General features: G+C 37.7%; 1 protein-coding gene across 1 annotated transcript in view; it reads left to right on the top strand.

Moving 5' to 3' along the window:
* Window positions 1-24,544, top strand: part of SIK2 (salt inducible kinase 2) — a 127,562-nt gene that overhangs the window by 89,852 nt on the left and 13,166 nt on the right. The window contains exons 5-9 of the mRNA XM_045838203.1: window positions 5,102-5,226; window positions 5,557-5,680; window positions 7,032-7,252; window positions 8,827-8,979; window positions 18,892-19,056. Of these exons, the coding sequence (XP_045694159.1) occupies window positions 5,102-5,226; window positions 5,557-5,680; window positions 7,032-7,252; window positions 8,827-8,979; window positions 18,892-19,056 (788 nt within the window). The remainder of the gene's footprint in view (window positions 1-5,101; window positions 5,227-5,556; window positions 5,681-7,031; window positions 7,253-8,826; window positions 8,980-18,891; window positions 19,057-24,544) is intronic.

Raw genomic sequence — 24,544 nt, forward strand, 5'->3', positions numbered from 1 at the left:
CATATATTTCCTGTTTGCTGGCAGGGTTTAGAAGCAATGAAATTCCAGTTGTAATGAGCGCACCTAGGTCCTAGTCTTGGTTTCTAAATACAATTCCTCTGTTAAAGGAACCAGGGCCCCTTTGGAAAAGTGGTTGATTTATGGGCTGGGGCAAAGAAAATACAAAATGAACCTGGAATATCATCTGGTGTGAAAAAATAAGGAAATACTTAAAATAAAGTGAAATTTTTAAAAAGATGGGGCATGTTGAAAGGATATAGGAGCCAGCCTGAATTAGCTCCTAAAGGCCAAAGCTGGAACTATTTGAACATCAAAATAAACAACAATATAACTGGTATTGAATTATAGCCCAAGCAATAAAATAAGTATTCATGACACATATTAATAATAATATGACAATGTTATAAATAATAAGTAAATTATTTAATAAATAAAGCAGAAGGGACAACTATTTTTTAAAGAATTGTAATTAGTAAGTGTAGAAGGAATTAGGGAAAGGAATTCACCATTAGGACACTGCAGTAATCACTGCTGCAATCCAGCTCCCTACTAATGAATACAATTTAAATAAGTGGATGGAAGTTTAAGGAGAAACAGAATATGTATAGTCTCAATGTGTTTTTCTAAAATATTGATTACAGAGGGAAAAATAGTAACTTTATAATGGGGCAGCCCAACAGATACCATCTTAATTTGGAAATTAAAGTTAACCCCACCAATAATTAGACATAATACCATGCACCCCCTGATGTTATGCACAGAGAAGAGCACTTCATCTCTGTGATGTTCTTCCAAAAATTCACAATCTCAGTCTAATCATGAGAAAACATCAGCCAAACCCAAATTGAGGGACAATCTACAATATGCCTGACCTGTACTATTCGTTGACATGGAAGGAAAGACTGAGGAACTGTTAGAAATTGGAGAAGACATGATAACTAAATGCATTGTGAAATTCTGAACTGAAAAGGGTCATTAGTAAGAGAAGTCGGTGAAATCCATGGTTTGTTAATAGTATTGAATCAATGCTACTTTCTTAGTTTTGGTAATTGAACTACTATAGTTATATAAAATGTTAGTGTTAAGGGAAGCTGGGCAAAGGGCATAGGGAACTCTCTTTTATTGTTGCAGCTCTTCTCTGAGTCTAAAAGTATTTCAAAATTAAAAGTTAAATAATACCAAAGTGAATTCAACATTACATGACATAAGTTTTATGACAGAGAAACAGAAAACAAAATGCCTGAGGCACATTGCAGCCATCATTGTAGGTATTAACTTGCAGATCAAAGCATTACAGAAGAAGTTAAACTAGAAGGATATTTCCTTCCCAGCAAGGCCAGGCTCAGCCTGGGTCTAGCATGAAGAAGAATGATTGCACAAGTGACAGTTTTCATAATGCCAAAAATCAGATGAAAATGTAGTGTCTTTTATCTATCATCCTTGGTTGTGGTAAGGCTTTCTTTGGTGTTTGTATCATACTTGATAATACGCACACACTCAAATGTTTAATGAAAGGATGTAGTGATTTTGGTTGGTAGAATGAGACATTAATGCATTCTATTTGGATAAATGGGATAAGAAATAAATCCTGCCTAGCTATGCCATTTTCATATTTCATCCCTCTTGCTCATCCTTCATTTTACTTCATGTTTTTAGGTAGGAAGCTATAGACCGAATGAAGCAAATTACCCAGATTCCTGTGAAGAAATAAAAAGACTTTTATTTTTAAGCACTTTTCCATTGCCACTTCTTAAACCTGACCATTATTAACTAGCTCAAAAACAGCTACATACCACTGTGCCAGGGAAGGACGTAAAGGTTATGGTGACGTAAAGTGAGGGCTGGGTTTCCATTCCAGTCCTACAGCTCAGCGTAGCCTCTGGCAAGGTCCTTAACTTTCTACCCTCAATTTCCCCTAAAATAAAGATACCAAATAGTGTTATTAAGAAGAAATCATCTTCAGAGAGCTCAGGTAAGTTTCTGACATATAGGAAGCACTTCTAAACGAGTCAGTGACAGCACATTCATTCAGCAACCCTTTATTGAACAGCTGCTGTCCGCAGAGAGTGAGCTAACTGCTGGGAGCTCGGACATATATCATTTCCCCTTTCTGCTTTCAAGGAATTTAGTCTGATGAAGGAGGCAGATAAGTAAAACAATAAGAGGAAGAATTACTATTCTTCTATTGAGTAGCTCAAGCATTATCTATTAACTACTTATAAGAAGTGGCATAATATATAGTAAGTTACAGTGACTTTATGAAGTGTAGGTATTATCCCCATTTTGCAAATGAGGAAACCAAGACTTCAATAAGTAATTTACCCAAGATAACTCAGCTAAGTGAAAAACCCAGGATTTTACCCCAAATCTGCTTGTCTCCAGAGCCTTTTTTAACTGTTATATCAGATGATTGATTACAATATTAAGTGCTTTGGCAAGGTTATAGAAGATATCTGCATATATGCCTTTAATAATAGCCTTTATGAACCTGATTATCTTTTGGTGTTTTATTGTTTCTACAGGCTCAAGTTCCTATTTTCTTTAGTTATTTACAGGAAATAGGAGTAAAAATCTAAAACAGCCCTGGTTGGTGTGGCTTAGTCAATTGAGCACTGTTCTGTGAACAAAAGGGTCACTGGTTTGATTCTCAGTCTAGGGCACGTACTTGGGTTGTGGGCCATGTTCCCAGCAGGGGGCGCATGAGAGGCAACCACACATAGATGAGAAAAAAAAAGAAGTAAAAATCTGCTTAGTATCACTTCTTGTAAATTAACAGGACACTTTCTTCATCCTAGACATGTAAAGCCAAGGTTGAGACTGGAATGCCATCGGCACGTGATGCTTTCCTCACTCTTGTTCTCTTCATGCCTATGAAATGTACCAGGAAGCAAGCTTGGGCAATAAAGAGGCCAGGCTGCCTTCCTGACAGGCCTGTCCCAGTCATTCCTTTGAGTTCATTCCACCAGAGTCCAGGGATGTTCAGAATGAAGGAGTTCCATAATGGCTCTTAGAGATGTTAAAACCCTACAGTGCTGTTTGGAGCATATCCTCAGCTTACTTACATGTGCTAAAACTCATCCTGTGATTATGATTTAAAGTACAGCAATTATTGGACCTATTTCAGGATCTCTAAATACACATCATAGCTTCTTGTGCTTTTCTGTGTGAGTGAAGTTTTTCTCTTTAAATGTTATTTGAACATCTAATTATTGACTCATTTGAGAATATAGGTTTTCTAGAAAATTAGAAACATGTCAATATGTACATATGGTATATCATGAATGGTTAGTCATAGAGGTAGAATTGAGAAGATAAGACCTCCCTGACAGCTGTTTGAGGAATCAGAGTGTAGGATTGAACCACAGTCACACAGTAAGGGGAGAAACTCTCATTGCCTCGTAATGCTAGATGCCCAGGACAGACCAAAGTGTTGTTCCACCAGGTTTAGAGTGTGCCCAAGGCTTTCCCCACATGTACCCTCTTTTCTCTTTGGAACCCTTAAGCTTTCCTATACTTTTCCTACCCTTCTTGTACATTGTCTCAGGAGCTTTCTCTTTGAAAGACAATAGTTAGTATTGATGTTTCACAGAAACCGAAGGGAGCTGACATTTCTCATATGTTCCAGGAATTTTAGATGCTTAATCTCATTTCATCCTCACAGCATTCTAACTGGGTAGGTGGATTATCCCCACATTTTAGATACAGAAACCACTGTTCAGGGAAGTAAAATAATTTACCTAGAGGAACTAAAGTTAGGAAGTGGCAAAATGGGAGATCAGCTCTAGTTCTCCCTAACTTCATAGTTTGTACTCTGCCGTGAAGCTGTAGTGTTAGGGATTGTGGCTATTGTCACTGTTAGTACTGCTTGCCACCAGCTCGCCCATCAGCTAGCTGAGAGAATGTTTTGGCCTAAGGTACGGACTGAACTGTCCGAAGTCCCAAGGTATGAATAGAGTGTAAGTTTATGTTAACTCATTGGATTCCCACAACAACCTCCTAGCTGCATACATTTATTATTTCAGCTTTACTGATGGGGAAACTTAGGCTCATAAAGACTGATCCAAAGTCACACAGCTAGTCAGTCTGGTACTGGAGACTTGACCCAGTCCCCTGGGGGCACCTCTTAAAAGCTCACTCTCCAGTCCGGGCTGTGCCTAGCTGGGTACAGAGCCAATTCCTATCACTAAGGGAGTATTCTCCAGTGAAGAGTGCTATAACAGAATTAGTGTGACTATAACAAACAAAATAATATGGATTTGTTTCTTTAGTAAGAACACGAGACTATGAAGACTTAGCATTTATACCAAAAGGCCACTGAATTCTGCAGTAATGTTCATGCATATTGAAGGCGTCTGAGTATAGTATTTCCAGAGTGCGTGCTATGTATTGAAGCTGTAGATTCAGTACAACTAATAGGAGAAGGCCATTAGCTGTTTTGAAATATAATGCCACTGCCTTCCATAAATGAGTAAAGACTGGTGATAGGTGGCCTGTGACTGGGGCGTATAGCCACCACATGTTAATGAGCTGTTTAGATAGGTATCTGCCTAAATCAGGAATGTATGGGCCAACACTTAGCAAGCTGTTACTTAGGAAACACTGTACTCAGGTGCCTTAAAAGGTTATCTGTTTCGCTACTTCATAATAATGGCTGTAAGAGCAGCCAATCACTTGATTATGTTGAGGTAGATACCTTAGAGTTTTACTCATTTGGTTCTTTTCTTATAAACTGTATAAGACAAATAACTTAATCATAGAGTAATTAAAATTCTAAAATGATCAAATACAAGTTGGTTGTCCACATCAGTGGATTTTCTTTCAGCCTTAAAAAGACATTAAAATCTTTTTCTAATCTTTTACTCATTCTCTATGAGAAGAAAATGATTCATTTATACATTTGTTAAAGAAATAGTTTTGAATGCTTAAATTAATATCTGCAAGTCATTGTGCTAGGGAAACACACAACATACATGTTATCCCATTGCTCACAAAGGAAATAGTAGTAACATGATTAACATAGCATATTATAAAATTTGTTACAGAGAAATGCAGCATAGTTTGAGACCATAGATGAAAGTAACATTTATTTCCATTCCAATAGATTTCGGTTTTGGAAATTTCTTTAAGAGTGGTGAACTGCTGGCAACCTGGTGTGGCAGCCCCCCTTATGCAGCCCCAGAAGTCTTTGAAGGGCAGCAATATGAAGGACCACAGCTGGATATTTGGGTATTTCTTTGCTTTGCTGTGTTAAATGCATCTATAATGATAATACTTGGTACTCTGGCCCATCTTTGAAGCTCTTGGTATCTAACACACAGGTAGTAGTTCATACCTTTCCTGTCCACTGGACTATAATTAAATTCAGATCTTTTGATATTTATTATAGGATACTTTATTGTAGTAACCAGAGTTTCATTTTTTTCCAAATTCAAGAAAACAGTAGATTCAAACAGGAATTTTTCAATCTGTAGCATTTTACAAGCCCTGGGGATATCTAGGAAACCAAAGTGTTTGAAGTCCTTGCTAGAAAAATGACCCAGTTGTTTCCTTCCCCAGAGCATGGGAGTCGTTCTTTATGTCCTTGTCTGTGGGGCTCTGCCTTTTGATGGACCAACTCTTCCTATTTTGAGGCAAAGGGTTTTGGAAGGAAGATTCCGGATTCCATATTTCATGTCAGAAGGTAACAACCTGTTCATCTTACTGATTGTGCTATACAGAATTTGTGCTCCAAATGAAATGCCTAAGCAAAGCTTTCTTGTTTCTGAGAGTTTGGATGCTAAGTACAGTGACTGAGTTACTTTAAAAGCCATAGAATAAACAGCCCCTTCCATGTAGGTGAGAAAAGTTCCAGTCTCCCTAACTGAAAACAGAAAGCTCCCCAGATTAAGAACAGCAAGTCTTTCCATTTACTCTCAGTCTATAAATGTCCAGGCTTATTTTAGACTTAGATGAGCTCTTTGTACATACAGATTCACAGCCATTTTGCTCTAAGTTTGAAATGGATTTTCCCATATCTTTTGGCAGGAAGTTGCAGAATTAAAATTTCTTAATTAAATTTAAAAACCAACTAGCAAAACTATTGAATTCAGATGAGCTGCCATAAACCCTACTAGTCTTATATTGGGTTAGGTTTACTCCTTACATTAGTTTTTGGTTAACATTCTTAACTCTTTCATTCCTACTAACAGTAGAAATAATACTCCAGTAGTTAAGAGTGTAGACTTTGGAGCCAGACTGCCAGGTTTAAGTCCTGAGTTCAAGACTTAACTGGAGGTCCGACCTTGGCAAGTTATATTTCCTCTCTGTGCTTCAAGTTCCCCAATCTATAAAATAGAAATAACCATAGTTCCTAATAGGGGTATTGTGAGGATTAATTAAACTAATTTCTATAAAAGCACTTAACACGGTGCTTAACACATAGCAAGTGACCTAAGGTTAGCTTATGCGGTGGTAAAGAACTTGATGTCAGCTCAGAGGATAAGCTAGTACCCAGAGGTGCAGCAGGGCAGTTTTCTTAGTGTAATCAGAAGTAAATAATGTTCCATGTACATTTTCCTCAGTTGTACCAATAAGGAGAAAGCAGCAGTCCACTGGATAGCTCTTGCCTCACTCACATAGCCTTAGTATCAGCTTTAGACATGACTGAGGATCCATTTATTATTTGCTTATTCTAGGAAGAAGGCATTTTTTTTCTTTCGTGGAAATCCAAGTCTAGATATTTTCAGTTGACAAATTCAGTAGAAAGGTTCATTTAGCAGAGGTTGGAGAGACCTCCAACCTCCTGTTTGTTTGTTTTTTTTAAGTATTCATTCACGATGATGGTTAATTTTGTGTGTCAACATTGACCATGTGAACTTGACAAATATTAAGTAACCTTCATGTATTCATTTATTCATTTGACCTTCTGCTTTCCAGTGGGCATTGTGGAGGATACAAAGATTAATGCCATTGTGCAAAGTCACATGAATCATGCAAACACCCTGAAGTGCAAGGTGATTTACATGGCTTCTGTAACATTGTGTTTTCCCTAGATTGTGAGCACCTTATTCGAAGGATGTTGGTCTTAGACCCGTCCAAACGGCTTACCATAGCACAAATCAAAGAGCATAAATGGATGCTCATAGAAGTTCCCGTACAGAGACCTGTTCTCTATTCACAAGGGCAAGAAAATGAGCCATCCATTGGGGAGTTTAATGAACAGGTTCTGCGACTGATGCACAGCCTTGGAATAGATCAACAGAAAACCATTGAGGTAAAGTGACCAGATATTTGACTGAAAATATTTTAGGATTCTGTTGTATTCTGTAACTTGGAATTTCATGCTTATGACACCTGTTGCCCTGGTCTTTAGTACTGCCATCCCCAGCACCTGGGCATCCTGTTCAGCTGTCCCCAAAGAGTACATCAGACTCTTTTTTTGTTTTTGCTTTTATACAATGCATAAATTTCTGCCTTTGGCCCATCTGCCAAAAAATTCAAGAGGAAGCACTTCTATAGGACTGAGAAAAGACAAAGATGGAAGCTTGACAAATACAAAGTAGCAAGTTTCTTCTAAGATGAAACAAAGTTTCATATAAATAATAAATTAGATTATACAGAACATAAATATGCGGCTACGGAAAAAGGCTGAGGGCTGAGCAGAAAACAAGAATGGTAGGAAAGCCAGTTGGATTTAGCTTGTGAACCGGAGAAGCTGAGAAGGCAGAAACAAGTAGATTCCTGATATGGGCCATATCTGATTATGGGCCATAGAACTAAGAAGGTCTTGAACCTGAGAAATTTCTCATCACTTTAATTTCTTTCTTTAATAGTTAACATACTCACAAAATGTACATATTTTAATACCTCCACAATAGTAAAAAATAAAAATTAAAAAAATAATACTTTTAAGGAGGAGCCGTAACAAGAAAGAATATTAAATGTTCCCTTGTGAATATGAAGTGCTCCAAACTGTGCTGCCTTTTCCTTCCTTGTAGCTGTAAGTGAAACAAGGTTGGCTTTCCACTTTGCTCATCATACACCCAGTGATGTTTTTCTGTCCTTGTCCATGAAGTACACACAGAATGGCAGCTGTGAGCAGAGGCCTTCTGGCCTGGGATTTTTGCTGAGAATGCTCTGCCTCCAAGCTACACTGCACGGCATGCATGCAGCCTGTCAGGTGGAAGTAGAAGCCAAAGGAGCAGTTGTTTCTCTGTTTCATGAGTGCCCTGGGAAATCCGACCAACGAGAGATGTGAAAAACTGGGAGGCAACTTTATTTTCAAGGTTTCAAGAGGGCAGGACTACAAAAACAAGAGGAAAAAATTACCTAAGAACAGAGACACAGTGTCTCTCAATCTAACATCAAGTGTCATTCTCTGGCCCAAAATAATCACAGAAAGTTCCCCAAAGACCTTAATCACTCACTTCAGAGTTTGCAGTGGTTTGGACTTGTGTTGAAGCTGTGGAATTAGAGCCTCTGAGTTCAGGTTGCTAGCCGACCTTACTACCCCTTAGTTACAACTATGAGACAGGACCATGTGACAGCATTGGGGAATGTCTGCATGAGACAGTGATGGCATTTTCTCTGAATGCAGAAAAATAAATGGATCTTATTAATGTCAAAGGGCCAGTCAAGTCATTTAAAGGTATCATGCTCTGTATAATTAATACTAGAAACTTGAAGTGATCTGTCATTCTAAACTCTGGAACAGCTTTTGTTTTGAGACATACTTTGTTACTCTATTTTTAAGAACACGTGATTTCTTCCATCTTTTTTTAGAAAGGTATAGATCATTGGATTGGTTTTTACGGTTCTTGGCCTGTAGCACTTGTTTTCTCTTTTCAGTCTTTGCAGAACAAGAGCTACAATCACTTCGCTGCCATTTATTACTTGTTGGTGGAGCGCCTGAAATCACACAGGAGCAGTTTTCCTGTGGAGCAGAGGCTTGATGCCCGCCAGCGGCGGCCCAGCACCATCGCTGAGCAAACAGTTGCCAAGGTAACACCCCATTAGCCAATATCTTATCTGTGCATGTGCCTATCCACATGTGGTTGACACATTTTTCATCTTGTAGTACAAAGGGTTAGGATTTCAACCTTTGTGCTCTGTTTTTCCCTAAAGTTTCTGCCTGTCATTCACTAGATTTTTCAAATGTTTTAGCACCTTCCTATTTTTTTTACAATACAGTTGACATACAGTATTTTATTAGTTTCAGGTGTACAACCCATGATTAGATATTGCATAACTTACAGAGGATCACCCCAATAAATCTACTGCCGACCTGACACCATACATAGTTATTACGGTATTAGTGACTGTATTCCCTATGCTGTACTTTACATCCCCATGACTGTTCTGTAACGACCAATTTGTACTTCTTAATCCCTTCACCTTTTTACCCCTACCCCCTTCCCATGTAGAAATTATCAAAATGTTCTCTATATCTGTGAGCCTGTTTCTGTTCTGCTTGTTCATTTATTTTGTTCTTTAGATTCCACATATAAGTGATGCATATGCCATATGTCTTTCTCTGATTTATTTCATTCAGCACAATACCCTCTGGGTTCATCCATGTTGTAGATGGCAAGATTTTATTATTTTTGTTGTTGTTTTAATTTTTCAATTACAGTTTATATTCAATATTGCTTTGTATTAGTTTCAGGTGTACAGCATAGTGGTTAGATAGTCATACACTTTACAAAGTGCCCTCCCTGATATTTCCAGTACCCATCTGGCACCATACATAGTTGTAACATATTATTTACTTACTATATTTACTATGCTGTACTTTCTATCCCCATAACTGTATTTTAACCACAAATTTGTGCTTCTTTTTTTTTTAATTTCTTTGAAGTACAATTTTTTTTAAAGATTTTATTTATTTATTTTTAGAGAGGGAGAAAGAGAGAGAGAAACATTAATGTGCGGTTGCTGGGGGTCATGGCCTGCAACTCAGGCATGTACCCTGACTGGGAGTTGAACCTGCGATGCTTTGGTTCTCAGCCCGCGCTCAATCCACTGACCTACTCCAGCCAGGACAAATTTGTACTTCTTAATCCCTTCATCTTTTTCACCCAATCCCCCTCCCCTCTGGCAACCATTAGTCTGCTCTCAATATCTATGAATCTTTTTCAGTTTTGTTTGTTCATTTATTTTGTTCTTAGGTTCCATCTATAATTGAAATCATTTTGGTATTTGTCTTTCTTTGACTGACTTATTTTCCTTAGCACAATGCCCTCTAGGTCAATCCATACTATCACAAATGGTAAGATTTTATTCTTTTACAGCCATGTAATATTCCATTGTATATAGGTACCACCACTTTTTATCCACTCATTTATGGGCACTTGGGTTACTTCCATAGTTTGGCTATTATAAATAATGCTAAAATGAACATATGGGTGCATATATTATTTTGATTTAGTGTTTTGGGTTTCTTCAGATATATACCCAGAAGTGGAATTGCTGGATCACACAGTAGATCCATTTTTAACTTCTTTGAAGAACCTCCATACTGTTTTTTCCACCAATCTGCATTTCCTACCAGCAGTGCACAAGACTTCCTTTTTTCCACATCCTTGCCAGCATTTGTTGTTTATTGATGACATGTATGTGATGATATTTCATTGTGGTTTAATTTGCATTTCTCTAACAATAAGTACTGTTGAGCATCTTTTCATACGTCTGTTGACCCATCTTTCTGTCCTCTTTGGAGCAATATCTGTTCAGGACCTCTGCCTGAACAGATAAATCCAATTTTTTAACTGGATTATTTGGGGGCATTTTTTAGTGTCGAGTTGTGTGAGTTCTTTATAAATTTTGGATATTAACCCCTTGTCAGATGTATGATTGGCAAATATCTCCTATTCAGTGGGTTGTCTTTTCATTTTGTTGATGGTTTCCTTTACTGTAAAATAACTTATTGTTTTGATGTAGTCCCATTTGTTTATTTTTTGTGTGTGTTTGCTTTGCCCAAGGAGATATGTCAGAAAAAAAATATATTGCTAAGAGATGCCTGATTAAAGAGTGTTATGATTTTGAGTCTTTAATTCATTTTTAGTTTATTCATATCTATGGTATAAGAAGGTGCTCATTTCATTTTTTGCATATATCTGTCCAATTTTCCCAACACTAATTATTGAAAACAGTATCTTTACTTCCCTGTATGTTCTTGCTTCCTTTGTCATGTATTAATTGACCATATAGTTGTGGGTTTATTTCTGGGTGCTATATTCCGTTCCAATGATCTATATGTTTGTTTTTATGCCACCACCATGCTGTTGTGATTATTATCACCTTTTAGAAGAGTTTGATGTGAGGTAGCATGAGAACACCTATTTTGTTCTTCTTTCTCAAGATTGCTGTGACTATTTAGAGTCTTTTATGGTTGTGTATAAATTTTTGGATTATTTGTTCCAGTTCTGTGGAAAACATCATTGGTATTTTGATAGGAATTGCACTGAATCCATAGATTACATTGGGTAATGTGGATATTATAATGATGTTAACTCTTACTATCCATGAGCATGGTATATACTTCCATTTATTTGTATCTTCAACGTCTTCCTTCAGTATCTTATAATTTTCCAAGTACAGGTCTTTTACCTTTTAGTTAAATTTATTTCTAGTTTGTTGGCGGTTTTTTTAATGCAGTTATAAATGGGATTTTTTTTTTCGTTTCCATTTGTGATAGGTCATCATTGGTGTATAAAAATGCAACTGATTTCTGAATATTTATTTTGTATCCTGCTACTTTAATGAACTCATTTATCAGTTCTAGTAGGTTTTTTTGGTAAAATCTCTAGGGTTCTCTATATACAGTGTCATGTCATCTGCAAATAATGACAAGTTTACTTCTTTTCAGTTTGGATACTTTTTTTCTTCCTCTTATGTGAATGCTGTGGGTAGAGCTTTCAGAACTACTTGAATAGGAGTGGTGAAAGTGGACAACCTATCTTATTCTTGACTTTAATAAACACTTTTTAGTTTTTCTTCATTGAGTATGATGTTAGTTGTGGGTTTTTCATATATGGCCCTTATTATGTTGGGATATGTTCCCTCTATTCCCTCTCACTTTGCTGAGAGTATTTATGTTGTTTATGCGGTATATCACATTAATTGATTTGCAGATATTGTACCAGCCATGCATCCCAGAAATAAATCCCACTGGATTATAGTGTACAAACTTTTTAATGTATTTTTGAAATCAGTTTGCTAATATTTTGTTGAGGATTTTCACATCTATGTTCATCAGGGATATTAGCCTATAATTTTCTTTTACTGTAGTGTCTTAGTCTGATTTTGGAATTAGGACAATGCTGGCCATGTAAAAAGTTCCTGGGCATATTTCCTCCTCTCGAATTTTTTGGATTAGTAGGTGTTAGTTCTTCTTTGAATATTTGGTACAATTCACCTGTGAAGCCAACTGGTCCTGGACTTTTGTTTGCTGGGAGGTTTTGATTACTGCTTCAATTTCATTAATTGTAAGTGGTCTATTCAGGTATTCTGATTCTTCCTGATGCAGTTTGGGAAGACTGTATGTTTCTAGGAATTTATCCATTTCACCCAGGTTGTCCAATTTGTTGGCATATAATTACATATAATAATTTTCTTACAGTTCATTGTGTTTCTGTGATCTCAGTTGTTATTTCTTATCTTTCATTTCTAATTTTATTTGGGTTCTCTTTTTTTTCTTGATGAGTCTGGTTAAAGGTTTGCCAATCTTGTTTATCAAAAAAAAACAAGATCTCGGTTTCATTGATCTTTTGTATTTTCTGTTTCAGTCTCTATGTCTCTATGTATTTGCACTCCAATCTTTACTGTTCCTTCTTTCTACTCAGTTTGGGCTTTGTTATTTTTTTTAAGTTCCATTAGGTGTAAAGTTAGAATGTTTATTTGAAATTTTTCTTGTTTCTTGAACTAGGCCTAAATTTGCTATGAATTTTTAAATTGCTCTGAATTTTCCTGTTAGGACTGTTTTTGCTGTATCCTATAGATTTCAGGATGCTGTGTTTCCCTTTCTGTTTACCTCAGAGTATCTTGATTTCTTCCTTGATTTCACTGTTAACAAGTTCATTGTTCAGTAACATGTTATTTTGCCCTCATGTGTTTGTGTATGTTTCAGGGTGGTTTTTTTGTTGTTTGTTTGTTTGTTTGTTTGTTGGTAAGTAATTTCTAGTTCCACACCATTGTGGCTGGAGAAGATGCTTGTTTTGATATCAGTCTTCTTAAATTTACTAAGACATGTTTTGTGTCCTAACATCTGGTCTGTCCTAGAAAATGTCCCATGTGCACTTGAAAAAAATACATATTCTGCTGCTTCTGAGTGAAATGCTCTGAGAATATCAACTCTGTCTGATCTAATGTGTCAATTAAGGCCACTGTTTCCTTGTTGATTTTGTGTCTGCAAGACCTATCCATTGATGTCAGTTGGGTTGTTAAGAGTTTTCTTCTATCACTGTATTGACTGTATCTCTGTTGATTTTTCCCTTTATGCCCATCAAGATATGCTTTATATATTTAGATGTTCCTGTGTTGCATACATACATGTTTACAAGGGTTATATCCTCCTGTTGGATTGATTTTTTTTATCATTATGTATTGTCCTCCTTTGTCTTTTTTTAAAGCCTTTATTTTAAAGTATATTTTTTTAGATAAGTATTACTACCCCAGCTTGCTTTTTGTTTTTATTTGCGTGAAATGTCTTTTTCATCCATTTACTTTCAGTTTATGTGTCTCTCACACTTGTACACAGCATCTGTATGGCTTTTTTTCTTATCCATTCAGCTTCCCTATTTTTTTTAAGGTTTTACTTATTTCTTTTTAGAGAGTGGGAAAAGGAGGAAGAAAGAAAGGGAGAGAAACCTCAATGTGTGGTTGCCTCTCATACACCCCCAACTGGGGACCTGGCCCGCAACCCAGGCACGTGTCCTGACTGAGAACTGAGCCTGTGACCCTTTGGTTCACAGGCCAGCACTCAATCTACTGATCCACAGCAGCCAGGGCCACTGCCCTTTGTTTTTGAATGGAGCATTTAAGCCATGGAGAGGGGCAAAGCAGGGAAAATTGGGACAATTGCAATAGCATAATCAATAAAATATATTTTTAAATAAAAATAAAAAAGAAGTGACAGAAAAAAATTAAGTGATTATTGAAGCATATGTATTTACTGCCATTTTATGCTTTATAATTATGTCCCCCCTTTTTTTCTGGGTTTTTTTTCCCTAAGAAAGTCACATTAACATTTCTTTAACTTTTTCTTACCTGAGATGCTCTTTATTTCCCCTTCAGTTTTAAATGATAGCCTTGCTGAGTACAGTAAGTCTTGGTTGTAGGTCCTTGGTTTTCCTTACTTTAAATATTTCATGTTAATCCCTTCTGGCCTGAAATATTTCTTTTCTGTTGACAAATCAGCTGACAGTCTTATGGGAGCTCCCTTGTAGGTAACTGTCTTTCTCTTGCTGCTTTTAAGATTCTCTCTTTGTCTTTAACCTTTCCTATTTTACTTACGATGTGTTTTGATGTGGGCTTCCTTGCATTTATCTTGTTTGGGACTCTCTGCTTCCAGGACTTGTGTGTGTGTGTGTTTAATATAATATTGTTTATTTAACTTCAGAAACATTTCAGCATTCTAAATATACAAAAAAACAACAAAACATTTCAAATTGTGTTTAGCAGAGAACATTCTTGAACTTGCATTGATACAGCGACTCTTCACTTTGCTGACAATGAAAAGTTCTGCAGTTAAAAACATAGAGTTTAAAAGTACTGTACTTAAGATCAAAACACTTCACATGCCAGCTGAACCCGCCTTTTCCACTGACTTGAAAGAAAAAAGAAGTTATTTAGTCTCAACGGTGGCCTAAGATATAAGCCTGCTAAATGATGATATAAGAAAAGCTATTTCTCAAACTTCTGGCCAAGATGGAGGCGTAGGTAGACACACTGTGCCACCTCATACAACCAAAATAAAGACAATAACAATTTAAAAACAAAATAACAACCAGAACTGACAGAAAATTGAACTGTATGGAAGCCTGGCAACCAGGGAGTTAAAATAGACACATTCATCCAGACTGGTAGGCGAAGTGGAGTTGAACAACCGGGAGGAGAGGGGTCATGGCACAAAAAGTTATGGCACTGGGCACTGGGTGCATAAGGCATCCTGGGTGCACAAGACTGCAACGGGCGGACCCTGGGCACACAGGCGGCGGCTAGCAGACCTCCGGCACAGGCAGACCCAGTGAGGCAGCAATTGTGAAGCGAGGCACTGTACACAAGACGGCTGGCTGGGAGTTGAGGTGCCAGGAGAGACACCCAGCCTCACAGGAGAGTTCATTGGAGAGACCCACAGGGTTCTAGAATAGGCACAAGCCCACCCACACAGGAATTAGTACCAGAAAGGCCCAGTTTGCTTGGGGTAAGCAGTGGAGGGGACTGGGATCCCACAGAGAGCACAGTGGGCGCCATTGTTCCCTCTTGGACCCCACCCCCACATACAGTGCCACAACCCAGCCATTGGGTTGCCCCACCCTGGTGAACACCTAAGGCTCTGCCCCTTACTATATAACAGGTGCATTAAGACAAAAAAATTGCCCAAATGAAAGAACAGATCAAAGCTCCACAGCAAATATAACTAAGCAACCAAGAGATAGCCAACCTCTCAGATGCACAGTTCAAAGTACTGGTGATCAGGATGCTCACAGAATTGGTTGAATTTGGTCGCAAATTAGATGAAAAAATGAAGGCTACGCTAAGTGAAATGAAGGAAAATGCACAGGGAACCAATAGTGATGGGGAGACAACTGGGACTCAGATCAATGGAGTGGATCAGATGGAAGAGAGAAACAACCAAACAGAAAAGAAGGAAGAAATAAGAATTCAAAAAAAATGAGGAGAGACTTAGGAACCTCCAGGACATCTTTAAACGTTCCAACATCTGAACCATAGGGCTGGTTCAGAAGGGGAAGAGGAAGAGCAACAAGTGGAAAAGTTATTTGAACAAATAATAAAGGAGAACTTCCCTAATCTAGCAAAGGAAATAGACTTCCAGGAAGTCCAGGAAGCTCAGAGTCCCAAAGAAGTTAGACCCCAGGAGGAACACACCAAGGCACATCATAATTACATTAGCCAAGGTAAAAATGAAGGAGAGAATTCTAGAGGCAGCAAGAGATAAGGAGACAGTGACCTACAAAGGAGTTCCCGTTAGACTGTCAGCTGATTTCTAAAAGAGACCTTGCAGGCAAGAAGGGGCTGGAAAGAAGTATTCCAAGTCATGAAAGGCAACGACCTACATCCCAGGTTACTCTATCCAGCAAAGCTTTCATTTAAATGGAAGGGCAGATAAAGTGCTTCCCAGATAAGGTCAAGTTAAAGGAGTTCATCATCACCAAACCCTTATTTTATGAAATGTTAAAGGGACTTAACTAGGAAAAAGATGATCAAAACTATGAATAGTAAAATGACAACACACTCACAACTATCAACAACAGAACCTAAAAACAAAAAGAAAAAGAAACTAAGCAAACAACTAGAACAGGAACAGAAGCACAGAAATGGAGATCACATGGAGGGTTAGCAATGGGAATGGGAGGAGAAGAGAGGGGGAAAAGGTACAGAGAATAAGTAGCATAAATGGTAGGTAGAAAATACGGGGAGGGCAAGAGTAGTATGGGAAATGTAGAAGCTAGAGAACTTATGACACATGGACATGAACTAAAGGGGGGGAATGTGGGTGGGAGAGGGTGTGCAGGGTGGAGGGGACTGAAGGGGGGAAATGGGGCAACTGTAATAGCATAATCAATAAAATATATTTTAAAAAAGAAAAGCTATTTCTTTATTATACTCAATAGTATGCAATGTATTTTTTTTCTGTTTTTACCATGCATATAATAATCTAATAGTTGGCTATTGCTATTTTATTCTTTTTTTTTTTTTTTAGATTTTATTTATTGATTTCCAGAGCAAGGGGAAGGGAAGGAAAGTGGGAGAGAAACATCAATGTGTGGTTGCCTCTCCCATTCCCCCTACTGGGGACTGGCCCGCAACCCAGGCATGTGCCCCGACCGGGAATAGAACCAGTGACCCTTTGGTTCACAGGCTGGCACTCAATCCACCGAACCACACTAGCCAAGGCTGCTATTTTATTATTTATCTCATGTATTATATCCAGTGATATTGGAATACCAAATGTCAAGTGTATTCTGAATATATTCAAAGTATACAAGTGTATTTCTAACATACCTCCCCCTTGTGGAAAATCATCAACCTGGAATTTTAACTGGGAACCATTAGCTAGTATCCAAGAACAAAAGTGTGTATTCACTTTACAGTCTAATTCCTATATTAAATTTTTGTCATCATTTTAAAACTTTAGAAAGGAAAAGGAGGAATTAACATTATTGAGTGAAGGATTTTACATGTTACCTTTTACATTTAACTTCACTGTGAAAAAGATACTGTGCCCTTTTTTAGGGGTGAAGAAAAGATTCAGAGGGGTTAAATAACCAAATGAAGTTTGCACAGTTATTAAGTGATGGAATCAGGAATTAAACCTAGGTCTTGGGAGAGCAGAAGCTATCTTCATACTATTTGTTCCTTTTCCATTTGTTTGAACTTAAAATTTGCCACCTTATACACATTGAAGTGATTGATTATGGCAGAAAAAATATAGGCCATTCCTCTGCCTCTTAGAAACTAGGATGGTGGTTGTACCTCAGATGTTTTACAATGTCTGTTATGTTCAAAATACATCTAATACATTATTCTGCTGGTTTTGAAGGGATGGGAGGAAAGGATTACCCAACAGACTCATCTTTAAAATAGATCCTTGCCCACTGTCAGAAAGGAAGATTCTTTTTAAAATGATTTTTTTTAAAGAAAAGTTTGTAATGCTTGTTACCTTAGCATTCTTAACAAAGGAGATATGAAGAATGGATTAACACCATCAGGAGCTTTTCTGCAGTAGGTTGACTTCAGGAACATAAGCTGCTCAGCAACAAGCATCTCTCTTTCTGCTGGGCCAGCAAGCTGTGTTTAGGCTGTTTGTTTCCTTGAAAGAAGGGCATTCTTGTCACCTCCAAGAAACTGCTGCTGCTTTTTTCTTCCTCTTCACACATACCCCTGCCAAGAAATATATACCATCTTACCCACCCACCCCACCCACAACAATAGATAGATAGATAGATAGATAGATAGATAGATAGATAGATAGATAGCACTGACTGCAGTGTACTTTGTGTTACAGTTAGTTGTGGGTGTGTGTATCTATCCCTGGTTCAATTTTGAGCTCCTAGATGCAGGGACTTGTCGTTATATCTTTCCAGGGTAATCTATTTAAGATTATAGACAATATAATCTTGTTGAATTGGAAAAAAAAAAAAAGCCCTGACTGGTGTAGCTCAATGGATTGAGCACCAGCCTGTGAACCAAAGGATTGCCAGTCTGATTTCCAGTCAGGGCACATGCCTGGGTTGGGGGCCAGGTCCCCAGGAGGGGGTGCACAAGAGGCAACCACACATTGATGTTTCTCTGCCTCTCTTTCTCTCTCCCTTCCCCTCTGTCTAAAAATAAAATAAATAAAATATTTTTTTAAAATAGGGAAAAAGAGCATTCTTAGACTCCTTAAAAAGACCAGCTTTCTTGTCATCTCTGTGAATGCATGTTCCTCATTATGGAATAGGCATGGAATTCACTACAACCTACCTTAGATTAATTAGTTGCTGAGACTACTTCAAATCAATACCTGTACCATGTATATATGTCATCAAATCTTTTCTGGAATTTCCAATAATTCCAATTAAAGTTTATCCTTTAATTGTACCAGGAAGAATTATTTTAATCCAAGAAATGTGCATATTAATATAGAACATATTAATATTCTCAAACTCTCTGTTCTTGCCATTATTACAGGCACAAACTGTGGGTTTCCCAGTGACCACGCATTCACCGAACATGCGCCTGATGCGATCTACCCTCCTCCCACAGGCATCCAATGTGGAGGCCTTTTCATTTCCGGCATCCAGCTGTCAGGCAGAAGCAGCATTTATGGAAGAAGAGTGTGTTGACACTCCAAAGGTACAAATATGTTTGAGAGACTCTGAGCTCGTAGCTTGGCTGGAGAATTCATTTTGGTCCACAGGTGCTGTACTTGGATTTTGTTGAACTTGGTCATTTCCTCAAGTCACTCAGGAGTGTTGTTTTTGTGCAAAAGAACCTGACAACAGTATTCGGGGCTAAATGTGACTCTCATCCTAGTCTTATCATCACAACTGTTACCTAACTTGTCATGCCTTGTGTGCACTTTTCAAAATTTTTCCTCTCTTTCCTTAACCAGGTCCTTCTCTCTTCAAGTTTCTTGATCCCACATAGGTTTTGGGTATTTTTACACAAATTGTAATCCTGAAAACAAAATTATACAGATGCTGCCGAATTGGGCTTTGTCTGTTGATTGCCTTTTCCCACTGCATGTGCTGCCCCTTCAGAAGGACAAGCTGTCTTTTCAGTCAGTTGAACATCTTTTTTATCCTGTATGGACCTGCTTACAGGAGATAAGTTTCTCCTGGGACACTACACAAAGGTGGCTTTTAGGAAGTGAAAGGTGACAGCTTCTCTCATTTAATGGATATTTACTTCTAATATGTGTTTTATATAGTTAGTCTCATGTGATGTACGAAAGCTCATAAAAATGGGCAGGTCTTGGAATGTGTTCAAAGTAGACTTTGTTCGTTAACTAGCCTGTGTGAACTTGGGCAAGGTGACCAACTTCTTCAAACCTCTTTTTTTCTTTATATGAGACTATTGTGAGGAGTAAGTAAGATAATGTATGTGAAGTTCCAGCCAAATTTTAGGTACTTAATAAATATTGGGTTCCTATCTTTTTAGACTGTTTAGGTTATAAAAAGTTGAGTCAGATGTGTATTCTGCCTCCAAGTTTATAGTCGAGCAGAAAAGACATGATGCATAACTAAAGACACTGTGCCAGTGACTGAATAAATTGATAAACTATAATTGGTCCTTTACTTTTTTTCACCCCTCTACCAACTGCCTCCCCTTTGGCAACCATCAGCTTGTTCTTTGTATCTGTGAGTTGGTTTTGTTTTGTTTCTGAACTTTTGATTTTTACAGATTCCACATGTAAGTGAAATCATACCGTATTTGTCTGACTTTTTTTACTTAACATAATACCCTGTAGGTACATCCATGTTGCCACAAATGGTAAAGTGTCATTCCTTTTATTGCTGAATAATATTCCATTGTCTATATATAGCACATTCTCTTTATTCATTGATCTGTTGATGGACACTTAGGTTGCTACTATACCCTGGCTATTATAAATGCTGCAGTGAAAATAGGGGTGCATATATGTATATTTTTTTAATTAGTGTTTTGGGTTTCTTCAGATACATACCAAGAAGTGATATTGCTGAGTCATATGTCAGCTCTATTTGTAATTTTTTGAGAAACCTCCATACTGTTTTCCATAGTGTCTCTGCTAGTTTATATTCCCAACAACAGTGTATGAGGGCTCCCTTTTCTCCACATCCTCACCAGCACTTGTTATTTCTTGACTTTTAATGATAGCCATTCTGACAGGTGTGAAGTAATAGTTTTGATTTGCATTTTCCTGATGATTAGTGGTGTTGGGCATCTGTTTGTATATCTTTTGGCCATCTGTATGTCCTCTTTGGAGAAGTGTCTCCTCAGGTCCTTTGCCCATTTTTTATTGGATTGTCTTTTTTTCCCCATTCAACTGTTTTAGTTCCTTCATGTTTTGGAGGAACTTGAAGTATCTTTTCCCATTCAGTAGGTTGTCTTTTCTTTTATTGTTAGTTTCTTTCACTGTGTAGAAACTTTTTTAAATCAATGTAGTCCCATTTCTTTATTTTGTGTTGTTACTGTCTTTGCCTAAGGAGACATATCCAAAAAGATACTGCTGAGACCAATGTCAAAAAGTTGACTGCCTATATTTACTTCCAGTAGTTTTATGGCTTCAGATCTTACATTTAAATCTTTAACCTATTTTGAGTCTATATTTGTATATGATATAAGAAAGTGGTCCAGTTTCATTTTTTTCATGTATCTGTCCAGTTTTCCCAATGCCACTATTGAAGAGACTGTCTTTATCCCATTGTGCATCCTTTCCTCCTTTTCATAGATTAATTGACCATTAAGTCAATTTATTTATTTATTGGAGAATTTTAATCTGTAGATTGCTTTAGGTAGTAAGGACATTTTAACAATACTGATTCTTCCAATCCATGAGCATGGTATATGCTTAATTTATTTGTATCCTCTTCAATTTCTTTTTTTTTTCCCCCCAAAAAAAAATTTTATTGACTTTTAGAGAGAGAGGAAGTGGGGAGAGAAAGAGACAGAGACATTGATTTGTTATTCCACTTATTTATGCATTCATTGGTTGCTTTTTGTATGTACCCTGACTGGGGACGAACCCCACAACCTTGGGGTATGCGATGATGCTCTAATCAGCTGAGCTACGTGGCCAGAGCAGTTCCTTTCTTCAGTATCTTACAACTTTCACTTCTTTGGTTAAATTTACTCTGAGGTATTTTATGCTTTTTCATTTAATTGTAATTGGGTTATTTTCTTAATTTCTCCTTCTAGTCCTTCATTATTGGTTTATAGAATAATTTGCCCTTTAAAGAAATATAAATCAAAGTGCTGCAAGACTAGAAGGAAGCAGAAGGGAGCTGATTTTAGCTGGTTTGAATGAGAAAGTCTTTGGGTTAACTATTAGAGCTGGCAATTGAGAGGTGTGCAGAATCTGAGTGAATGGAAACTAGGGTGTGATGCCTGGGTAGAGGGGAAAACCTGAGCAACAGCAGACATCGTGAAAGCCTAGGTCCATCTAAGTCAGAGCAGGTAGTTCAGTGTGTCAGAGGAAAGGGGCTGTGTAGGGGGCTGTATGAAATAAAGATGAGTAGTTTAGCTTTGAGTGGCAAGCCCAGCACTGCAGGCTTTTCTGTAGGCTTGGATTCTCAGCGTAGGAATGTGTTCAGTATCAAGTGAGTTTTTTCAAATGAACTTTTTCAGAGTAGTAGGAAACAGTTGAAGTTTTTTAACCAAAGAAGCACTGTGATCCATGTTGTACTTCAGAAATTAACCCAGAAGGGTACGCAGAATGTATTGGTTAAGGGAAGGGCTGGTGACAAGGACAACGAAGGTTAGCGCCTGTGTCCAGTGAGGGGAAGCAATGAAGGCCTGAATTAGGATAGTGCCCATGAAACCGGGGAGAAGGGGATGATACAAATGAGATTATATAGAGAAACTTGATAGAATATTAGGGTCCAGAGAGAAGTACAAGCTGATAGTAGTATTTTGAGCCTACAAGATGGAAAGGGTGAGTACTGTTATCAGAAGTAGGGAGCTCTGGACGTGGAGCTGGGTCAGAAGCTAAATAATGAATCTAGCTTTATGCAAGGCTATCACAAACAGGTGTTAAGCCAAGTCTTTGAACAAAAGAGCTAGAATCCATGTCCCTGAGAACACCACTTCCTGTGGATGGTCTTTTCTTTCCTCTCCTTTGGTTGCCTAGCATGTTCGATAATCTCACAAACTGCTGCTACTACATTCTCACCCAGAAATTTAGACGTAAATTGGGACAACATAATTTATTTATTTTTAAGATACGAGTCCCTTGGAAAAAAACTAAATTGCAGTCTGCTAAAATCTTGTCTGTGAGGGCATCAGGCCTGAAATACAGATTGGGCACTGTCTGATGTGTTATATAGGGCAAGCTATTTTTAAAGCTTGTGATTGTTACCGTAACTAGGAAACAAGCAGGAAATGAATGATTTTGTGAGATATAGATAGTAGCTAGATGGTGTAGTTGCGTTTGTAAGAAGACCAGTGCCACTTGAGAACTGGCCACCTACACTAGCTGAGCTGCTTTGGCACTTAGGCTGTGAACATCCACTGGTCTTACTTGTGGACCGTTTCGTTTATGTCAGCAAAAAATGCTTACCCCTTTTCCCTCCCTGGTACCTCTTTCGTGGGGCCCACCAATAAATGCATACACCCACCAACCTGTCAAACAGAAGTACAGTTCCTTTGTTTTTCATACTGCTTCATCTGTGTTTACTACTGTAACAGCCATTCGTAGTCTTCTAGGAGGTGCTTCCTAACTGCACATATTGCTCATTCATTTCTACTGTCAATTGGTGGCAGGTATTGTGTATCTCAAGAGATTTCCCTTCTCCTTCCCGCCCTGAAGTCCTCAACTTAAAACTGCCAGTAAAATCCTGGGTTCATGTTGAAATGTTGGTTTGGGATGTTTCCAAAAAATAGCACCTTTCTAAGAAAGTCACCCAACTCTGAGCAGTGACTGAGATCCCCAGGTGACAAAGAGATCAGATGGAGGACAGATACACAAATCCTGTAGGGTCAGCCTTTCTCTTCTGAGGGTTTATTTGGGAATTATGAAAATTCTGTAAAGATTTTATTTATTTATTTTTAGAGAGAGGGTAAAGGAGGGAGAAAGAGAGGGAAACATTGATCGGTTTCCTCTTGGAGCACCCTGACCAGGGACCGAATCCACAACCCAGGCCTGTGTCCTGACCAAGAATCACACTGGCGACCTTTCACTTTGGGAGACAACACCCAGCCGAGCCACTTCAGTCAGGGCACAAAAAATCACGAATTTTTTATATACGCACATTTCAGTCACTTTTAATATTTTATTAGTGATTAAAATATAACTGGATTTTTCAAATTACCCCCTACGTAGCTGGGCAGGAGAAGGGAACTGTGAGTCTGAACTGTGAAAATGCAAATGTAGTAAAGGTGTTTCATGCCTATTTACATTTTTAATAATTTTTGTTAGTGTAGAGGTATTATAACACATAAGACAAGGTCTGAAAAGGATATGTACACCACAGTCTAAGCTTTTGTAAAGGGAAAAAATTGCACTTTTACTTCTGAACTTGAATTTTTTTAATTTATAAGTGGAAAAAATAAAGCCATGCAGACTCATGCATGGAAAATTCAGAGAAGAATAAAGAAAAAAAATTAACTTAATCCATAATCCCACTACCCCAGGTGTAAGCCTATTTTGTCAAGAGTTCCTGAGGAGGGCTATAGATAGGTGGACAGATGAGTGTGTAGGTAAGTGTAGGGTGGCTCAGTAAATAGGTAGACTTTTAAAAATAAATTTATATTCTATCGTATGCCATGTGTTGTATTAGATGTACCCTCATTTAACTTTGTACTCTCCTATTTTTGGACATCAGGATTTTTTTTCATCTTCCTAAGTGCTACAGGTGAATATTGTTGTGTCTGAATCTTTGACTGTGCCTCTGATTATTTCCTTTGGAGAAATTTCTAGTACTGGGGTTATTCAAGTCTTCTTTGGCTGGTTGTTTATTTTAACTTGCCTCAAGATGGTAAAAATGCTTTAAAATATTGTGGTTTTAGTCTCTTGCATTAAAATGTTTTATTGTTGTAAAGCATTCTCTTTCATCAGGAATAATAATATATACAATATACTGAATACCTAAGGTACTGTGTTATTTTATATATATTATTTTAGTTAATCCTCTCAAACAAC

This window comes from Phyllostomus hastatus, unplaced genomic scaffold (assembly GCF_019186645.2).
Source record: "Phyllostomus hastatus isolate PE091 unplaced genomic scaffold, TTU_PhHast_1.1 phas_contig_113, whole genome shotgun sequence".
Taxonomy (NCBI): domain Eukaryota; kingdom Metazoa; phylum Chordata; class Mammalia; order Chiroptera; family Phyllostomidae; genus Phyllostomus; species Phyllostomus hastatus.